The 22600-nt window shown below is 32.7% G+C and overlaps 3 protein-coding genes across 3 annotated transcripts; 1 reads left to right on the forward strand and 2 right to left on the reverse strand.

Annotated features, from left to right (window-relative positions):
* Positions 1-903: 903 nt before the first annotated feature.
* LOC139882421 (uncharacterized) lies at positions 904-1560 on the forward strand. Its single transcript, XM_071866746.1, has 2 exons — positions 904-1038; positions 1078-1560. Exons 1-2 carry the CDS (start codon positions 904-906, stop codon positions 1558-1560), a joined length of 618 nt encoding a protein of 205 aa, XP_071722847.1.
* Positions 1561-1751: 191 nt separating this feature from the next.
* Positions 1752-2573, reverse strand: LOC139882422 (ethylene-responsive transcription factor LEP-like). Its single transcript, XM_071866747.1, has one exon. The coding sequence runs from the start codon at positions 2571-2573 to the stop codon at positions 1752-1754; it is 822 nt and encodes a 273-aa protein (XP_071722848.1).
* Positions 2574-14484: 11911 nt separating this feature from the next.
* LOC139882428 (nudix hydrolase 13, mitochondrial-like) lies at positions 14485-16916 on the reverse strand. The gene is made up of 5 exons (XM_071866750.1): positions 16843-16916; positions 15877-15991; positions 15695-15778; positions 14839-14988; positions 14485-14727 (listed from the first exon to the last, which is right to left on the reverse strand). Exons 1-5 carry the CDS (start codon positions 16914-16916, stop codon positions 14485-14487), a joined length of 666 nt encoding a protein of 221 aa, XP_071722851.1.
* Between the last annotated feature and the right edge of the window lie 5684 nt (positions 16917-22600).

Below are 22600 nucleotides of genomic sequence, written 5' to 3' on the forward strand. Positions count from 1 at the left end.
CGTTCATTTTGGTGGGGAGGTACAAGGAAAAGAAGGTGGGTCAGTTGGGAGGCTATGTCAAGCTCAAAAACCAATAACGGCTTGGGAATAAGAGACTTCAGAGCATTTAACCGGGCGTTGTTATCCAAACAAGGCTGGCGAATAATGCAGGAACCTGACTCTCTTTTAGCTCAAACATTGAAGAAAAAATACTTTCCATTGGTGTCTTTCTTTGAGGCTGAGTTAGGTCATAATCCCTCATACGTTTGGCGGAGCATACTTGAAGGAAGGGAAACTCTTATCTCTGGGGCAGTTTGGCATATTGGAAATGGGCTGAAAGTGAGAGTTCCGGATGATAACTGGGGACTAGATGAGCACTTTAATGACAGTGAGAGATCGAGCCTTAGGGCAGCAAGGGTATATTGCATAGCTCAGCTTCTAGACAGAAGTTTAGGTGGCTGGAACCAGGAGCTGCTTCAGTCACTGTTTAGCCCTTAGCGTGCAGTGTTGATTGGAAAAATACCTGTTTTCGCATCCAAGGAGGATCTCCTCGCTTGGAGATTCACGAAGAACGGTGCGTTCTCGGTCAGAAGTGCCTATTTTGTGGCTTTGGGCCTCAGGCAGAAAAGCGAGTTTGTCCCGGCCATTCCCAGGTTTTGGAAACTAATGTGGAACATCCAGGTTCTGCCGAGAATCAACCTCTTCCTCTGGCGCCTAGGTCACCAAAGTTTGGCGACTCGCGATATTCTTCTCTCACGAGGTACGAGCACTAACCCACTTTGTCCTGTTTGTGGAAATGTCTCAGAAAATATAGCCCACTTGTTCCTTTCTTGTTGTTGGGTCAAATCCTTTTGGAAGATTGTCTTTCCGAACCTTGATGTGGATAATTGGCAAAACAAAAATTTCTTTAACTGGTACATCAAAATGTTCGATTTACTGGATCCATCTGCTTGGGTTTCGCTGAACATTGGTTTATGGATTGCTTGGAAAAATCGTAATGATGCGTGGGCCAAGGAACTATGCGCAACTCCAAGATCTTCGGCAACCCTTGTTGCACAGGTCAGGCGGCTGGGATCCAGATCAGACTTGAACTAACAGGCACAACTCCCTCGGCCTGATATCAGATGGCTTCCTCCGAGTCAAGGTTGGGTAAAAATCAACTCGGATGCTGCACTATTCAAAGACTCGGGTCAATGGGGGCTGGGAATGGTGTTGCGCGATCACAGGGGAGTCACCTTATGCTACAAATCAGTTTACGAGCAGGGCTTCATGGACATCTCCTATGCCGAATGCACCGCTTTGTTACAGGGAGTTTTACTAGCTGTTTCCCTTGGCTTTTCTCATGTTATTTTTGAATCCGATGCGATGTTGGTAGTTAACGATGCTGCGAGCACCGGAACCTCCTTTTTGTCATGCAGGGATGTTATTGATAGGATTAGATCTTTAGCCAAGGATTTTGTATCTTGTAAATTTCCTTTTGTGCCAAGATCTTGTAATAAACTTGCCCATCGCATTGCGAACTCTAGAAGCAATGGGCAAGATGTATTACCTCCATATTTGACGGATACAGACAGTCTCTAATAAAACTCCCTTCTTATATTCAAAAAAAAAATACATTATATATAGTTTAGTGACAATCGTCAAAAAAAAGTACATTTGGACATCAACGAGCCCAGTTTGATGGGCTTTTATAAATTGAAAAATCACACCCAAAGAGGAACAAACCCATCATTAATAAAAAAAAACACCCAAAAGAAAAAGAACGGTAACTTTCAGAAGAAGTAAGATGAGGAAGTGGAAAAGCCCAAATCAAACCCATCAGTTACGGTTTGATGATCAGAAACCGACGGCATCCTGCTAAACAGTGGGCTATGCTGCTGAACCGGTTCAAATCCAAAATTCAAATTCGCTCCATAATCGAAACCATTCGAGCTATCCAAAAGGCTAATTGTATTACTATTAATAATATTATTATCCTCACTCCAACAATAGGAGCTACTACTCATGTCTTGTGGCAATGGTGGCAGCTCAATCGAATCCTCTTTAGGATAATACCCATAACCCGACCCAACCGAATTACTACTCTCTTGAACCGGACCGGTCCACCAATTCATATTTTGGGCTAAGGTAATTTCATTAGTATTGAGAAAGGGCTGCTGTTGAATATTGTTTGTCTGATCAAAACATAGTTGCTGGGTACTCATGACATTATTATGATTGGTCAAGTACGGTTGGGGCTGGGGAGGGAAGAGGAGTGCTGACATGTCATGCTGTGATTCGTCAGGGGAGATGATTGCGGTTACAGAGGAGCCAGGTGGCATGTCGGAGTAGACGAAATTGGTTCGAGCTTTAAAGCCACGCATGGAGCGTGCGGCTCTGTCGTAAGCTAAAGCGGCTTCCTCCGCGGTGTCGAATGTTCCGAGCCAATGCCTTTCTTTGGTGGTGGGGTCACGTATTTCGGCGGCGTATCTTCCCCATGGCCTTCTTCGAACTCCAAGGAATCTTATCGTGTCTTGTTGTGGGCTGTTGTTGTTGCTTTGTTGTGTATGTTTTCTTTTGGTTTTGGAAGATGGTGTGGACGGTGACGAAGACATGTTTTTGTTTTCTAGGTGAAATATTATAGAGAGAAAAGAGACTTCAATGAGAATGTGCGTGCGTGTGTGTGTGAGAGAGAGAGAGAGAGTTGGTTTATATTTTGTTTATTTGCTTATTTTGAATCGTAGCGATCGATGCCTTATATAAGGATTAAGGGGAAAGTAGCTAGTACGTACTCTTTGTTTATTATGGCCACTAGCAATAATGAGTTTTGGCCACTAATTATACGATGGTAAACAATTTGCATATGCTACCTCATACCATAATATATTCCATATCATAATACATATAATACATATTGTTTTGGAAATTTTTATAAAAAAAAAAAAAATATATATTTTACTAAATTATTCCTACTAGACATAAAGAATCACATGTTTTAAACAACAAACAAAATAAATATTACGAGTCAACGGTTGGTCAATGCCGGCGGTGGTGGTGTGTGTTTTGGCTTTGGTACGTAAAAAAATAGGTTTGGAGTTTAGAAAAATATATTTGATGTTGTGGTTTGATAAGAGGACAAAATAAAAAAAATAAGGTAAAAATATAAAAAATATCATGTATTTTGATAAAAATAAATAAACTCAAACCTATATATATTGTGATACGGAGGAAGTGTTTCCCTAATATAAAACCAATTCTTGAAGAAAACATTTTTTCCTCTCGAGAGGCTAAGTTTTTACGAACCCATCAGTCATGATACTTGAAATATTCTGAAAATTTTGAAAATAAGAAATTGATTTATTATATTCTAGTATATTCTACTATGCGAACGTAAATATTCCACAGGTCCAATTTTGATTAATTAATATCATAAACTAATAACGTATATCCAATAATTTCCTCCAATCTACGTCATAAACAATATTATCGTTTAGGGTAAGTACATAGCCGATCGCTTCTTGAATGAAGCGTTTTGTAATTTGGTAGTCGACTTCTACCTTGTTGATGTTTATGGGAGCTCTTTGTAAGCAAATATCTCCTACTGCCGAAATTCTAAAAATATGGTAATTTTTATGATCATTTCTAGAATTTGAGTCTTAGTTTTTCATGATCATTTCTAGTTTTTATGCAACTTCAAAAAATATTGTAGTCTTAATACATGGTCAAAATTATGGTAGTTTTATTTTTGAGCAAGTATTAAAAATGTAGAAGCAAGAAAAAAATTACTTCGTAATATGGTATTTCTCTTTTATAATGTTATCAAAATGTAGAAGAATCAAAATGACTTAGAAAAATTACTCAACTTCTTGTTATAAGGGTTTTTAGGTAAAAAATCACCCCAATCTTATTATCAAGAGTAAATTCAAACATGCAAATGATATAAGTTATTTTATTATGTTCTATCCAAACGTTTAATTATACTGGCAAATCAGATTCTAAATCCATTTCATACTACATCCAATTAACATTACTGAATCCTTTTCTTGCATGTTGCGATGCAAACCAATCCTAAATTTATGACGTTTGAAACTGTTTGCAATGGTATTAGGGCAGCTCACACCAAATCCATTTTTCATGTCGAGATTCTAAGAAACGTCGCATGTATTAACATTAATTTTTTTTTCTAGATTTTGAGCCAATTATAAGTTGTTTTTCATTTATTAATTTATGTGAATAATAAGAGTATCTCGTTGATGTATGGTTGATCCACTTCTCGTTTTGAGAAATGCCTTCACAATTGAGAAATATAATCTATTACTTTTGGAAGGTGAATGAAGTTAATTTTAAGTTTAACGATTAGTAAAGCCTAAATTTATAAAAACAACATTAAATTTGATAAATGTATGCATCAGTGTAATTCGTGTAAAGTTTTGTCCTACCAATTAATTAAATCAAATATTACTCATCATCTTAATCATGCATGAGTGTTGTTTGAGTGATTAGTCTCGTACTCTTGCTCATTATAATTTGCGACTATGAGTAGGTCCTCTGATCTTATGACTATATTAAACATCCCATATATATGTGTATATATATATATTTATATATATATATATATGTACATTTCAGATATAAAAAGGTCAGTCTAGAAGATACGTTTTATGTCAATCGAAAAGTCATTGATTACTCCATGATGTTATGATCGTTGGTTGGTTGAAGGTGGTTTCATACTTAGCTCTGAAAAAATCATTAGCATAAGAGTCTTGTGAATGAGAAAAAATTATTGTTAAATGAGCTATATCTATATATATATATATTGAAATTAAAATGAACTACTCTCTCAGCCTTTTTATAGATGTGTTTAAGAATGTTTTTTTATGACATTTGATTTTGAACTTGATTTAAAATATATATATATAGATTTTACAAATTTAATTCAATTATATAGAGTTTATACAAGAGAATCAAATCAAAAAATCGATTTTGTTTTTTCGAACTTTTTGAAATAAATTTTGTTACAAAATGAAAGAACATGTTTGAAAAATCAACTATATTAAGAGATAGAGGGAGTATATTTTTTAAGGGGCTGATTCGAATCGAACTAATCGGATTCTCTATAGTTGACTTCTAGAATATATTACCAAAAACAAAAATGATAGGTCCGATGTAGATAAATCGAATGTCTAGCGTAGCGTCGTCTCTTTTATGGTCATGTGTGGGTTTTATGGGGAAAATGATGACTATATCTAATTTAAAACGAAATGAGTAAATGTTCACCTACACAAAATATGCATGTCGTAGAAAATATATATATATATATATATATAAGACTTCAAAGCTCTACAACATCGATCTCGCGATCCCTTCAAATTTAGGTACTCCATCATATAGAAGAGAAATTCCTCAAGTATATGTATATATGTTTGCCCGATGACTATCCAATTAAGATCATGATATTTAATTGATTGAATCCATCAATTAATCCCGGCAGGATTCATGATCAGCTACATGATAACAATCATTGGTACGAGTTTCTTTATATTTATAAAATTGATTAGTATTAAGAATTCCTCCTTGTACATCGTATCACATAGTATATCATATAGACTTGATTATTATTTTTTCAGGAGTAAAGCTGGTCACATGCTAACTTTAGGGAATGAATGTGAGAAGATATGAAAACGAGGTAATGATGGAATGTAGTAATGAAATCAGAGGTCCTATAATGAGGAACTGCATGCCTCCTCCATCACCATTATTTATATGCTAATTAATCCAGAAACACAAAAAGGGTTTTCGAATTCAAACCTTGTTATTTAAGAAAAAAAAAAAGGGTATATATACTATTTATATATAATGTGATCATATGATTAGATTAAGCTGATCACATACATATATAAATCTACCATCATTACAATATGATGATCATTCTAATTGGGTGTCAGTATAATCAGTACCAACCATCTTCTCTATACGCAGCTATTTCGATTTACAAAAAGAATTAGGTGGCTCAAAAAAGATGAAAAAAAAATAATATAAATAATCATCAGTGATTTTTAATCAATTTCAATATATATATATAATAGTTATAATAATTAATAGGTTGATCAAATTAATGATTCAAATAGTTGCTCTACTCATCGCATGAAAATAAGTTTAAATCTCGTGGTAGACGTAAAATATCATTTTTATTGCTATGAATAAATGATTTAACTATTAAAGATCAAATTAAAGGTCATATGTTTTATAGTATAGACTCAAAATTTAAATTTAATTATATTTTAAATAAAATTATGGAAAAATTAATCTCAGACATTAAACTCTAAAAAAAAATCTCACCGATTGAAAAAATAATTTTGACTGATATAATATACTCCATATATCTATAAAATACATGATATTTTAATTAATATATATTATGATGTAATTAAATAGATATAACGAAAATATTTTTTTAAAAAAAATATTATACATGATATTTTATTTAGTCGAAGAAAGTTTAAATAATATTTTATAATAAAATATCTCATTATATTATATTAATTATCTCATATCATATTAATCAAAATATTATATATTTTATGATGGAGATAATATTATAATAAGAGACACGAAAAACTAATCGCAATGGTGTATGTATGAATCTATCCATTTACTTTTTCTTTCTCTGAGGCCATACCATATGGCAAGGGCATATGCTATAAAGATAGTTTTTAATTAATCATTTTAATATAATCAATACATTAATATGCATGCTCATATGTAAAAAAGCTCATGTTACCCTACGATTTATAAATATAGTAATATATATACCTAGATGGGGAGCTTTTACGTGGTACACTTGGAGGAATATTAATTATCTCAGCCATGTGCCGTCCAATTTGAGCGCTAAATATAATGATATATGTCACAATCCTTCTCAACTTTTATTCATAAAAAATGGTTTTTTAATTTGCTAATTAAAATTTCAAACTCATGGAAAAATAACTTTATTGTTTTAAGGGGTCTCATATAACGCTCATATTGAATTCCAAACGAAGAACAGAGAATGCTAATGTTGGGTTGCATGTGAAGATCACACGAATAGCCATTGTTTTTTCATTGAACAAAACAAATAATTACTATCTAAAGACCTAGTCATTAAATTGACATTAATTCAACAAAAACCTTGACTCAATAGTACACTTACGATTACATTCCCATGACGTGATTAAATGATTAAAATATTTTTTTTATATAAAATTATATGTTCGATTTTTAGGAAAATAAATTTAAGGTAGGTCGATTGCTATTAAATATATAAAAAATAGTATTCGATCATCCATTATGATAAATTTGTATTGATTACTTAATACTACCTCATATTAAAATACATAATATTTTTTATTTATTTATATGTATTATTCCATAATTTTCACTAGATAAACGTTCATTTAGATGAATTTAAAAAAACATTATATATTTTGATATAAAAAATATATCATTACATAATCAATACAAAGCCAATCGAAGCTTAGCACTATAATTATTACATAGGAATAATACATTTCAGTAATTTCTTTTATTATAATGACAAACGGATCATATATCAAAATTCAATCAATATTAGGTAGGTTGATCTTCAATTTTTACAAAATATTTTTACACCATATCCATACAGCTACCGGCATATGTCAATTTTTTTAGATTATGATAATTTTGTTAGAGAGTTTATGCTTTGAGTAACAAAATTATTTTTAGGTTTTCAGGTGTAAATATTGCAAGTCATATATGTAGATATGGAAAACTTGACGACCATAATTTGCCACATAATAAAAAGGGTATGGCAAATCTTGGTCTAGAGCACGAGTTGATCAATAAATAAATATTTATTGGCTAATTGAATTAAATCAAGAGATAACATGTATTATGCAAGAGTGTGTCATCAAGTCCATTACGACTTATGTTAGTTTATATGACCGTGCTTTGAACATACGCTTTGAATCTTAAGTCCATGTAGTGATATAGACGTGTTGCGAACATGACACCATTCGACACACCACAAGCATCATCTCTTCATAGAAACTTCTAGTGAGTGAAGAGATTTACCTTGTATGAAGAGGACGTTACATAAAGATAAAATGACATTAATTAAATATGTGATCTTATCAAAGAAGAGTTCAACGTATTTCCACGACATCTCGCAGAATACTTGGGAGGGATATAGAGGTGAACAATGCGAGAGTTCACTCCAATATATATCTATCTATCTCTCCACACAATAAATAGGAACGATCTTATTTATTTTTGGAATTATTCACACATTTACCATTACGTTTTTACGCTAGCAAGCTTCCCAGAGTATAGCACAAATAAGGAGATGGAGTAACAATTCAAGCTCAATAAACAATCTCTACATCATAACCTATCATTTCGTCGTCAATTATTTATATTTATTTTCATTTCGTTATTTGTTAAACAAAATATCTTTTTGATAATTAAATTATATTGAAATTAATAATAAAAATATTATTGTTATTTATTTTGTATTTCAAATATTGCGCATCTATACTATACTCGTGTTTATTTTCGGTTTACAATATCAAAGGTTTATTTTATTTTTCTGAGTCAAGTACTATACGTTACTTAGTTCAGTCCTAAGTACGTAGCTAGTGAGATGCTAAATTAAGAATGTTACTGATCAAGCCCTAATCCGTACGTATATATTCGGTAGCTACCTAATAGGTCGCCCGAAAGTTAATTAACTAAATTCCGAGAAGTAGCTAGGATTAATTAGCAGATAATTAAATATGCTTAAACGATTTATATGCGCTTGGGATTTACTGATGGATTATATATATAACAAAAGCACACGAGAGTCGTCCGAGAATAAGACACTAACTATTAAATGTGTTACATATTTCATCTTCTCTAATAACCCAAAAGTCAAGTCAAAAAATTGACAAAGAAATAATATTTCCAATTTCAAGGAGGGACAATAAACTTTTTTATTGCAAATTATCATCAAATTTGATGCAAAGTTCTTTGGGATTTGGATTAATTAATTTTGGAAGATGCACGCATAAATATTATAGAGTGAAAGGTTGATTAAGCTAATAAAGCTGTGGTTTTTAATGATCCCTAACCTAACTGGATACCGAAAGGTGGAGCTAAGAATTGATCGGGAGTAGTGAAAAGGGACAACTTTCTTCCCAAATTCTATTGACTAATATCAAAAGATGAGTCGGTACTTGTTAATTACTTAGATATATTTACATTAACTAGAAAAACTTGCCAACTTACTATGAAGCAACTTGTAAGACCCCACAATTAATTTTCTATAATAGGAATAAGGAAAGAATCCTTATACTCCCTCGCGTACACGCTGAATATCGCTAATGAAATTTATTTGATCAATTTTAAATGTAAAATATATGTATATTCAAAATAAAAGTTCCAATCATATCTTTATATTTATTTCAATAAATATTTTATTTTAAATAATATTTATGATTTTTAAATAATAAATAATAGACAGACGTATAATCTTTTTTTTATTATTAATTACATTTTTAAAATTCGCAATTTTCATTGCACGACTCTTGATGTGGAGCGAAAAGAATATTTTTTAAGAATTATGTATAGTGAGGATTGATGCATGCTTGTTGGTTAAAATTCATCTTAATTTTAGGTATTTATTTTTTTCCTAATTTTTTTTTTGAGGTAAAATAATTGATAGTCGAAAAATTGAATTATCGAAAGTTAGAGGAATAATACTTCTAGCATGTACACGTAAATTGATAGGATCATGAATTTTTCCGAAATCTTTAACACAGTTTACTCACGAACTAAACCTTTACATAGCACAATAATTTTTTGAAGTACTAATACATAGCACAATAATCAGAATGTGTTTATGAAATAACAAATAGTATATTCGTGTTGTCCTCTCCAAACAAAACTCAAGTTTAAGTTTGATCTCTCAATGCAATGCATTCATTCAAAACTTCGCAGACGTACATTGACCGAATTTGTAAACTAACCAAATGATATATTATAAGTTCTGTAAGGATTTTTACTTTTTTGTCTTTTACATTTTCTAACATATATTTGCTGAATTAATCGATACTGTCGTCTTCGATATTAATAGTTAAAAAATGTATTATTCTTCGTCAAATGTGAACTCTAAGAAGAATCTAATGAACTTGTGTTAAAAATGACTCGAGAGACAAATAAACAATGACGTACTCCCTCGGATTCATAATAAAAGTTTGCGAATCTTAAAAAAATAATAAATAGTAAAAAAATATTTATCTGTGCATAATTTATTATTCAAAAATTATAAATATTTATTTAAAATAAAATATTAATTGAAATAAATGTAAGGAGGATATTGAAAAAAATAGTTCAAATATACATAGATTTCATAAAAAGACGCTTGAAATAGAATAAAACAAATTTCATTATGAGACATTTAAAATGGACCACAAGAGTATATGGTTGTCACTCAGATTATCATAAGAGAATGTCTTGATTATTTATTACTATCTCCGTCCTAAAATAGATACAAATTTTTCAATATTTCGAAGGATTATAAACGACAAAATAGAGAAAAAAAATTGGAATTTTGCAAGGAGTAGATTAGGCAGGCAATTTGATTGCGCTCTATAAAAATCACATGAATCTCCAATTTCAAGATACCAATCAAACAGAGTAAAGCACGTGAAAAGGTGTGTGAGTAGAAAAAAGGGTCAAACCAGGTTTTGTCAACACTTTGGTCTTCATATAGCTCCATTGAAGCCCCTTTTTAATGGAGCTTTTTCTTGGCATTTAGCTATCAATAACTTTTCGTTATTGTGTCATTTACCAATTTCCTAAACGGAAAATCAAGCAACAGGTTTTCACTTAAAAGCATTTCTTTAATTATTTAGTTTTTGAGTCCAATTAAGGGGTTTGTAAAATTTGGCATGACTATATGGACTTGGAAAGTTAGTGTTTTGAGGGAGTATGCAGTTAGAATGGGATCTCTTACGCCATTTTCAATGTAACACCTATCTATCCAATAAAATTTTTTATCATATTATTATCAAATAAGTTATGTGTTATAAAAGTTGTAAGGTGGTCTTCCTTACTCCAATTTGTTCCAATATGAAAATCATCTAAAAAAACACCCACCATACATTTAATGTATTAAAATATATTTAATAATTCACTTTTTATATATTATTATTTAAGATTGGACATATGTACATTTATTATTGAACATGTGTAAGATAAGATGTAAGGTGAGAGATATCCAACTAGTTAGATCTTATTTGATGATTGGGTGATTTTTTCGATTTTGTCCAATACTAAAAGCCACGTTGAATATGCCACGTGACATGAATGGATTTCAGACGTGGCTTTATTGAAAGCTCTTATCCACAATTTGAGGATTAATGCTTGTTCAGCTAGACGACTGGAGCACTATCTTTTGAAATTTTGGCGCCTAATCAAATGCACGTCATAATTAAGCAAGCTCTAAAAAGGAACATACATGCTTAAAATTAGATAGAGATAATTAAGTCTCCAACCAAAAGTTAATATTTTGAATTGTTCTTTAAATAAAAATACACACATGCTTAACAATCATATACTACCATTTACAAGCAGTGGCCTGGTAGAGGTAAATGACTTTAAAGAAAAAGAAAAAAAAGATTCAATTAATCTCAAGATTAAATTAAAACTTCATGTCTTCATCGATATAGTATTGCATTGTTTTGAGTCATTTATTAGTCTGCTCCAAATTTATTTGTGCGTCCGTTAAACCTTTTTAAATTTATAAACATCTCATTTTTTTTATTTAGTTTTTAATATCATATTATTTAGCTTCAAAATTTATACATATAGAAAAGGAAATACTAATGAAAAAAAGTATTCAATACAATCAAAATATATTCAAAGCTTATATATTCAAAACTTTGAATAGTTTTTTTTTTTAAGTTGGAATAGTTTATTCAAAACTTTGAATAGTTTATTTTGATGTATATATCAATTATCAAATTAACAGTTTCCATCTATATAAGATGAATTTTTAAGTAATGAGTTTCGTCTCTCGGCTTCATGATTTTGTATCTTATTTTTTGTGCAACTCACTTTTTATAAAGTTCGTTAGACTCGCACCAATAATTATATTCCTGATCAAAATTTCTAGACCCGTCATTATTTACAAGGTTCATATCCATATTTGTAATATCAAAAGGATTTTCTGATCATAAATTGTTGTTTTATATTAATCTCAGACAGTGATATGGTCTTCTAAATCTTATAAAAGACTTAGTCATAACTTGCTTCTTAACAATATTGTCGATATGGTCTAATTCGTAGAAGATAATTAAAAAATGATATGGGGGTTTCAGATCTTTTTAGGATAAGAATATTTTTTTATCACATGTGATTTTGAATTTGATTTAAAAAAATTATTTAGATTGTATAAATTTAAAATGAAAAATCAATTACTGAGACTGAAGGATGAGACGGGTTTCTCTGTTTCTTCCGCAAGAAAAAAAATTCGCTGTTCTTTTAGGAGGAGCAACTTGCTGCACCTTCCACTAATAAAATATCATGTAGACTGCTTTTAACAAAAATCACTTTTACATAAAGTACTGTTTGATATATCGATTTTTTCATAATAAAATCTTTTATAACTAATTTTTTATATATATATATTTACTTTTTAAGGTTCACCAATATAGATATAGTAATATAAATAATAGAATTTATATATACATAGAAATATAATACAAAAAAATCTATACACAAATATGATTTAAAAAAAGTTCCTATTTTTTTTTCTTTATATATTTATTTATTTTTAAGTGGATGGTACATCAAATTATTGTTATTTATTCTTCCTTCCACAATAAACAGCTAGCCACTCATCGCCGCATTATCTAGTCGGTAATTTTTTTTGACATTCAAACCTATGAATGTAATAAGAAAGGGCGGTAATTATAACCCTATAGTTTAATCTATGAATTAAGAAAGGGTGGTAAATCGATGAATTGTCCTTCAAGATTTACATATTCTGTCCAAAAAAATCCTATCGTTTTCCGTCAATCACCATTAACTCTAACGTTTGCAGTTTTCATTAAGGAAGATCCTGCCGTTAAGTTTGCTATCAGATGACACCCTCAACCAGTCCATTTAGGACACGTGGCATGTGATGTATCATATGATATGAGTTACCGTCTCAATTTGAACCGAAACGAAAAAAAATTTGTATTTAACCAATATAATCGAACCAAATAAAATTGATTTGATTTTCTAAAATATTAATTAAGCTTTAGTCATATTTTTATTAATCTTAAAACTAATTAAGCAAAAACCCTTCTCCCCTTCATCACTTATGTTGCTAACACCACTCCCAAATTCCGATGAACTCCGTTCTTCTCCATCCTCAACCAAAATCCTTCTCAAGTAATAGAGAGCTAGCCACTCATTGCCGTATTATCTAGTCTTAATTGTGGTAATTATAACCCTTTAGTTTAATCTATGAAATAAGAAAGAGGTCAACTCATGAATTGTCCCCCCCAAGGTTTACACATCCTACCCAAAAAAACCTATCGATTTTCGTCAATCACCGTTAATCCTAACGTTTGCATTTTTCATCAAGGAAGACCCTGCCGTTAAGTTTGCTAATAGATGACACCCTCAACCAATCCATTTACAATACGTGGCATGTGATGTGGCATGTGATGAGTTACCGTCTCAACTTGAACCGAAATGGAAAAAAATTGTATTTAACCAATGTAATCGAACTAAATAAAATTGATTTGATTTTCTAAAATATTAATTAAATTATAATCATATTTTTATTAATCTCAAAACTAATTAAGCAAAAACTCTTCTCCCTTCGTTACATTCGTTGCTAACACCACTTCCAAACTCCCACGAACTCCGTTCTTCTCCATCCTCAACCAAAATCCTTCTCAAATAATAGACAGCTAGCCACTCATCGCCGCATTATCTAATCTTAATCGCGGTAATTATAACCCTTTTGAATCTATAAAGATGATGGGGCAATGAGTGGCTAGCTGTTTAATCTATGAAATAAGAAAGATTAGACCATCATACTCAATTCAGGAGAACATCTTATGAATCTGTTAACATGACATACCAGTTATTAACGGAAAAAATTTAGATACATTGTTATAGATATCTTATATGTATTTGTTTGTATAAAATGCTGTACTATTTAACTTTTAATATAATAATCAAAAGAATATAGTCAAATGTACAATTATTTAATCCATGAAAGATATTTGAGGTACCTATTATATAATCAAGCCCGTTATTAACATTTTATTCGAAAATTGAACAACCAAATTAAGGTTTTTTCACAACACTTGGTCTTTTTCAGGACTGTACACAACAAAACTAAGCTTCATCATCAAAGAACAAAAGAAATGACCCTCTAGAGTTTCAACACCTTCGACATGGATCCTCAATTTAAACATCTTGGCTAATTAAAAGCTACCCTAGAAAGGATTTGGAATAACGAAATTCTCAACCCTGTACAATACATTTCGTACTAGAAGTTTCGAGATGCTGCACGGCTGACGGCTTCTCGAAATAGCTTTGTGGTAGGATTTGATGGTCTGCTCCAGTATCTGGTGGGATGTTTGGAAGCTCCAATATTTCTCTTGTTGCCCCGATTATCATTTCTTCATCAAGACAGGTCAAAAAGTTTGCAAGGGATTCCCTCATCCAATCATATCGACAGAATTTAAACGCATCCTCTGCAGTTAGCTGTCATAAATAATATTCCCGTTTGTTGGTACGAATCAGTTAGCATAATGCATCCGATATCATATATAACACAGTTATTTTATCAAAATATATACTTATATGAATACTGACCCATTTTCTACAATAAGTAGACTGCTCAGGCCAAGAATCGAGCTCTTCAGTCACCTTCAAAGCAAACATATAACCTCGACAACCTCCTTTTAGGCTGGAGCTATTTTCTCTGCTCTTGCTTCTAAATTCCCACATCCCCAGTGGACTTTCCTGGTATGTCAAAAAAAAGGCTTTCATTTCCTAAATCAATAATATGAAGACAATAGTTTTCTGTTACAATGTCAAACAACATCAATGCGATCTAACTACATTCAGTTAAATGAACATGAAAACACTGTTTTCTGGCAGCGACCGAGAGCATATAAATATATACTCTACATTTCAATAAGAATACTGGTATATAAGTTTCTACTCTCAACTCAAAAATGTGAAAAGGAATTCAGAACCATAGATGAATGTTATGACAACAAATTTCCATGATAATATTGGCAGAAATTTCCGGATGGGTAATATTAATATGGATACCATAATTTCCATTTGCTAAATAAACACGATCAGGGATGGGAGAGGCCCGAGAACAGTAAGCTTAACATAAAATAATTCTCACATAATCAGCCTTTTAGGGAAATTGGTCTTTTAATAGTTTGAGCTAGTCCAGGTATCTGCTATCGATTTAGTGTAGGCCACAACCAAATCCATAAAGAGCTATGGGGAAAAAAAAGTTGTTGATAAACTATATAGCCTAAGACCTTGAACTTCAAAAGATTTCAATCAAAAAAAGTGACCCTTTACAATTGCTAGGCCAAAACAACTATTTAAAATACAGTATACATTCAATGGGTTGAGAACTGTATTCTAATCGAGCACATAAGGTATGTGCCTTTTTTTTTCTTCCAAGCAGGAAAAAGATACCTACACTGAGAATTCCCCTCACTCCAGCTTCTTCCAAAGCCTCTCGGCAAGCTGCTTCCCTAACAGTTTCATCGGTCTCCCACCCGCCCTGACAAAAAGAAATGAAGGCACATCTTGATTGAATTTCCATATTTCCACTGAATATATATATATATATATATATTTACCTCAAATGAAAGAATATACCTTTGGGAACACAAGATCATCACGGTTTGGAGTAGAAATCATGAGCACACGAACCCTGTTTTCCACATGGCACTTAAGTTCTTCATCGTTCTTCTCAAACCTATAAGGAATACACCTGTTGTTCGCACCGCCATAAGTAAAAATAATATGAGGAGGCTAGAAAATGAAGCAAAATCTTATCCATTTGTGCATAGTGAAGTGATTATACTTTGTCCACATGCCAAGGAATGACTCAACATGCTAATATGTATTTCTCAAGCTTATTGACATTAGACAGTATAAAGTTATGCATTACATATTCTATGTTTGTCCATGATCGGAAATCAAGGGAAAATTGTCATGAGCGGAAAGAAATACAAAGTCCATTGTTGGATTGAAAGTCTTTGATAAAGTAGGAGTCTTATAATCAATTGGCTCAGAGGAAATATAAAGTTCATTTTTTTCTTTCGAAGAGATCGATCTTGGAAAAGTAGACAACTGTGTTTTCTGCTTCCTTTGAGCACTTCCGTCAACCGATTAATAGGCAGCTTAAAAGATACCATCAGGATCATTTTTGTGGGTCGAATCAAGGTATAATGTTGGTTGCTTACTTGCTTTAATTACGTAACCAGATCATTAGTGTACAAAGTCCCTGTTTAAACAGTACTTTGGAAGTAATCAAAAGAGAAAAACTAAACAGAAAGCTAATGAGGCCACCCAAACAAACCAAGTAACATGAACTCAAGTGAAAAACAAAAGTTGGATAAAGAAAGGCCACATAAAGTCTATGTTTTTTGAGTCACCACTTCCAGCCTTCCACTAAAAATCACTATTATGGTAGGAAAAAACACAGAAAAATTCTGCTTAACACACATGCACACCTCAATTATTATTCAATTATATATATAACCAGTTCAATAATTACAAAAAATTATGCACACAATGAATGGACAAATCAAAAGAATGGTTTAGGTTTAATTTAAGTACCCGGAGACCAGCCTGAGATGATCTTGGTAGCGTTGTTTGTGTCTTCCTACTCTTGCAACTGGTAAAGACGACATGATTAATAGTTACCTGAAATGTAACATCATCTAGTTATATGCTTACTAGATAAACTCTCAAATCAAACTTAATTTCTGTTTCGTGGACAAGTTGATTGATAAAATTAAATAAATACTCCCTATCCATCCACTTGCCTTGATCGATTTGTGAGAGGAAGGAAGCTCAATCTGTACTTGCATGCAATGCGAGAAGATATTCCTCTTCATACTAAAATAAAGAGTCAACAATGGCAACCTCCGACACACTGAAATCAAATTTTCGAAACAGATAAAAATGTTGGCTCGCGCCTTCACAGAAACAGCACACAGAGACTTGGAATTGATCAATACGCGTTTTCTATTTAATTTTTATAAAGAAAGAAAGAAAAAAATCATTTTTTGAAATCCCCAAAGAACGAAAACCCATTTATAGAGGAGGTTCTGAATTACTTTCTGAGTTTGGAAGCTTATCATTTGCCGATTACGGATTGAGTAAATGATCAATTTGATCAAGGAACAAAAAAGAGTCTGTGTTTGTGTGTTGCTGTCTTTTTGTGAGGAAGTAGAATTTTTTTTATATTTATCGTCAACACAACAAACACTAGTTTGTTTTGTTTGTCTGTCGCCGTATTTTTTAAGTTGTGTTCTGTACACGTCATTTACGGCCCCGGCTGACTCATCCGCCAGTCAATAATTAAACCCCAAATCACATATCGTATCTTTTTGGTAGATCGTCAATATTTTATCCGGAAAGATTCTTTATTTTTTTTTAAAACGTAACTTGTATTTTTTATTAATTAATAGTAAAAAATTATATAAGTATTTATGATTATAAATTGAGAAAAGTGTCTTAAACACTAAATCAATATCAATATTTAAAGTAAAAGTTTTGGAAAAATCGATCGGTTAATTAATAATACACAATGTCTAAAGGTCAGCAGTAATAAATCATTTTTATTCGAGAGTAAGAAATACATGGCTTGAGGATCATAGACTCAATGCAAACAAAGGCGCGTCCAAACCTGCTCAAACAGTCCGACCGGATCAACTTTTCGAGACTTCCCCAAAGTTGAACTTTAACTTGGAACAAAAACGTCCAGAATTGTAGGTAAATCTCATAACTCGGTTGAGTAAAGCTCGAATTCCAAACGAGAAAAGGCCGAAGACAACGTCTAGCCCAATCCCTAAATTGAGATCAATAAAACAACTTCCAACAGCAAAGCAGTCAAACAAAAGACTCATAGCCACAGTGAGAACTACCAAACAATACCGAGGGACAAGAATCGCTAAGTACCCGGAATCTAAATCTAAAAACAAACAACAAAAAGCAAACATAAACAACTACAGCTAACCCCATCATCTCCATCACTCGACCAAATCGGATCAGAGACATCACATCCCGACAAAACCTCAACAAACAGGGAAGCCGAGCAGAGCAGTCCAATTCGACTGCCTCCATCCGTCTCCCACCAACCGTCGGCCACCACTCCAGAGACGACCAAAATCATCACCATGGAGAGAGCACACCGAGAAACCCACAAAGTCTACTTTATCGGCTTCCTGGATCGCACAAGAGCCGAGATTTAGTCCACTTCGTCGAACCACCAGCTGTCGGCCATCAAAGCAGTGAGAGAAAACCATATCTGAAGGAGCAAGATGAGAGATTGAAAGCAAAACAGACCCCACCTCTGTCGGCCACCTTCTTCCGAGCCTCCACCACCAACCACCGCGCCCAAGATGCCAAAGATTTCCAAATCGAAGAGAAGACTCCAGAGTGACGACGAAACCACCTTCAATAGCTCCTGGATCGTACAAGAAATTGTCTCTATTCGGATTCGTCGGGCCACCGGCAGCCATCGCCTTAGTTGGAGAGAAAAACTAGATCTAGGGTAGGAGGAAGAGGAAAAAACTTCGAAATCGAGTGGGAGATGAAACAAAACCGGTTGGAATGGAGATCTACAAATGATGTGGTTGAAATTAAAGGAGGGGGAGCCCCACCGCAGCCGAAAAACGGGCAGACGGCGGCGGGGCTGAAGAGGAGAGGTGTAGGGTTTTTTAATTTGACAAGAGTTTAGAGAGAGACTTTTAGAGAGAGGTTCGTTTAAGTACGTTTTGCACATGCCTCGTTGAAGTAAGTTTTTGAAAATAATTTACAATTTTGTTTCAATGAAATTAAAAAATCAAGAGAAAAATAGGGTAAAATTTACATGTTGGTCGGATGGTGTTGGGCGTGTTTGTATTTTTATAAAAAAAAATATGTGAAAACTTATTTCTTACTCATCATTTAATAGAAATCATCTATATCACGTCAGTTAGTAACAAACTAAACACTCCATTAATCACATCTCTCTCTCATCGATGTGATTCCAAATTTCCTTATTTCTTCCGAGTCTTGTCCTCCTTTTTTTTCCCCTAAATTTCTTCAATCCTTAAAATTTATAGTTTTATTGTTATCATAATCCTTTGAAATTTTGTTTTTATCTTGTAGATTTTGAGACCCATAATAATTAACAGTCTTTGTTGTTATATCCCTAACTACAAATGTCGTTGGATTCATGTTTTACACAATTGATCCGGTGCTTGGAGAGGGATTGAAAGAGAATGGAATATTAGTGAAGGATAACTATCATCTCTATTGGTGTTGCAGCGAATTTTTTAGAGAGGAGCGCGATTCGGCGATGTGGTGGCGGTGGTCGATTAATTTTTTTAGAAGGTGGCACGATCTTATGGTGCGGCAGCAGGAGGTCGGGCAAGTTTTGGTGACAAAAGTGGATGGGATGAACCACGCCTTGGTAGTGAGGTAGCAAAATAGGATTTATGAGATTGGCGAGAGCTTGTGGTGGTGGCTATGGAGGTCGATCGGAATTATGATAGCGGTGGCAAGGGTTGGTGGTCGCGAGAGAGGTAGGGTGCGATCGGATTTTTCGAAGAGGATAAATGGGAGAGCTTGAGACTTGAAACAAATCTCCTTATTTTTGTTTGGACAGAAATCTTTATTTGTTGTGAATGTGGGAGTGATGATATGGAGACTGAATAGATTCTAGTTTTCACATGTAATTTCATAAAAAAACAAACACAACAAATATGCATAGACATGCATCTAAGTCTTGTCCAGAAAAATATTACCAAGTCTTAAAAGAAAATTTTATTTTCAAGTTGGGTCTCAAATAATTTGGATTCGTTATAATGATTACAATAATTTATAATCAGTATTTAAAAATTGATATCGATAATATTTGATTAACATAAAAAAGTTCTTCTTCTTTTTCTGTTTTATTAATCACACATTTAATTGTACAATACTTTTACTTTTTAATCTTGTGCCCATAATATTTGTTATACTATATGAAAGAATAGATCATCCTGATTTTACAAAATTATTCAAGATAACTAAACCATCATAATTCATAATGTTATAATAGTTTGTGTATTTTTCATGCAAGTCTAGATTATAATAGAATGACGATAATAATATGCAAAGCAATCAAAAAAACAACACATGCTACTTTTACATGGTTTGAAATCTATGCGAATTCTACATCCACGGGACCTTGTCTATAAATTATTTCACTATAATCAATGGTTTATAAATACATGGAATGTTCCTACGGCTCGCCTTCAACTCGCATAAGCACTACTATAATAGTAAACTTAAGTAAAACCTCACTACTTACAACTGCATGTATATGGATTTTCCTAGACAAACCATCGGCTACACCTCACCATAACCCCTAATCTGAATGAAGTACTTATATAACCCTAACATGCTACGGGATCATTTTCTTTTGTAAAGAAGAATAATTGATTTTCACTTGTAGATAATTTCTCCTAATCAGTTCAATGAACACCCAAACAAAGATCGAAAATACTTCATGAATGTCTTCAACGATAATGATTGTGCTCCACTCTTTTTGATATCAAAATCGCCAAAAAAAATGAATATAAGATTTATATGACATGAATATGATTTTTTTCAATTGACTGCAATTATGAATAAAACTCTTAAAAAATATCTCCCAAAATATTTTTTATAAAAAAATAATATATTTTCCTAATATATCTTGGTTTAAATCTTCACAATTATATTCCTAATCAGTTGTGGTCAAAGATGACAATACTTCAATTAAATCGGCTTGATTAAGTCAAACAAATCTCTCTCCCAAACCGATCAAACCGACCCAATTAAATCAATACCGTTATAAATTCTTTATTTGGCTTTTTGGACAAAACCACACTTAGAGCTGATTAATCATGGTAAATAATAAAACCAATTCTCAATGTCGAATACTTCATCATCAGCACAAATATTCTCCCTCTCTCTGACAAAAAAGACATAGACTTCATATAATAAAGTCATAAATACACAAAATAGCAAGAGAAAAAAATTATGATATAGTTCGAAATATTATGACAGTCTAAACATCAATTTTAAAAATAACATGCGTGATGCCTCTTGATAATACTAACTTCATCTCTAGGAGTAAAGTTGCAGCTTCGGCTTGGGTAATATCCATTTTCCCATTCCATAAATCTGACTAGTAGACTAAAATTTATGCGACAGTTCTTAATACCCTCATTCACCTGTGTTACGAAACAAAGTAGCATCTAAGTTCATTTTGAAAAAACTAGGGGGAGGTGGACGCCATGATTGTGAGGTGGTAGTTTGAGTGATAATTGGAGCTATAACCGGCTCATTACAAAATCGTCACTCATCGAGGAAAGCTTTGGCGGAAAAAAAAAGACGATGATGGCGAGTAGAAGGATAAATTTGCCCATGCATTATTTTCGTTTTTTCATATATAAGCAAGTTGAACATATTCCATCTTCCATGATTCAATGACTCAGATAAACAAACATACTAGTAAAAGAAGTTGGCATTAGCCCATATCAAGATGTTCCAATCAGGGTCAAAGGTTGTCGAGATTGTTTTCGTCCATGAAGATGTGAAGAACAAGTGTACTAGATTTTATGATTCAATACTACACACAGGACAAAAGGAGTATGGGGACATACCTCGTTTTGCCATCATATCTTTGGTAGGCAAGCTTTGATGCCTTACTCGCCAAAGAAACAACTTCATTTTCGGAGGCACTTCAAGTTTCCAAATTAACTTCCAATATCTTTCAATTGAATATCTGCTCACCTGACGTAAGGGAGGCTTGACTGTAACAAAATAAGCACTATGCACCAAATATTCCTTGTTTTGAGAACCTTCCCATGCAAAGAGATCGACTTGAAGATGTAGAATTTTAACATTCGTAATTTTTTGCAGTAGCCCTCGATCTAAAAGAGATCAAAATCGATTCACATCCCAATAGCCAGTTGAAGGATCAAGAAACTATGAAACTTTTAAAATGTCCTGTGACTCCAATCTACTCACTTCCAAATTTGAAAAAGCATGCTTCTCCATTGTCAATCCTCCACATGCCACCATCAATTAAAGTTTCTCGGCCTTCCAGAATGCTTCCCATCTTAGTTTTAAAGAAGCTACAATTCGAAAAATATCTCACTTTAAGTGATTTTTCCTAGGAGAGAATTAGGATCTTGAATGATCCTCCAATCTTGTTTTGCTAGGAGACACCTCTATTACCGCCACAATTTTCTTTGGAAGTTTGAAACAACTCATTATAAAATTTGAATTGCATGTACTACTGCTTTGACGAGAACCAGTTTGCCTGCCTTGAACAAGAAGCGAGTAGAAAAGT

The sequence above is a fragment of the Rutidosis leptorrhynchoides genome, unplaced genomic scaffold (assembly GCF_046630445.1).
Source record: "Rutidosis leptorrhynchoides isolate AG116_Rl617_1_P2 unplaced genomic scaffold, CSIRO_AGI_Rlap_v1 contig269, whole genome shotgun sequence".
Classification (NCBI taxonomy): Eukaryota; Viridiplantae; Streptophyta; class Magnoliopsida; order Asterales; family Asteraceae; genus Rutidosis; species Rutidosis leptorrhynchoides.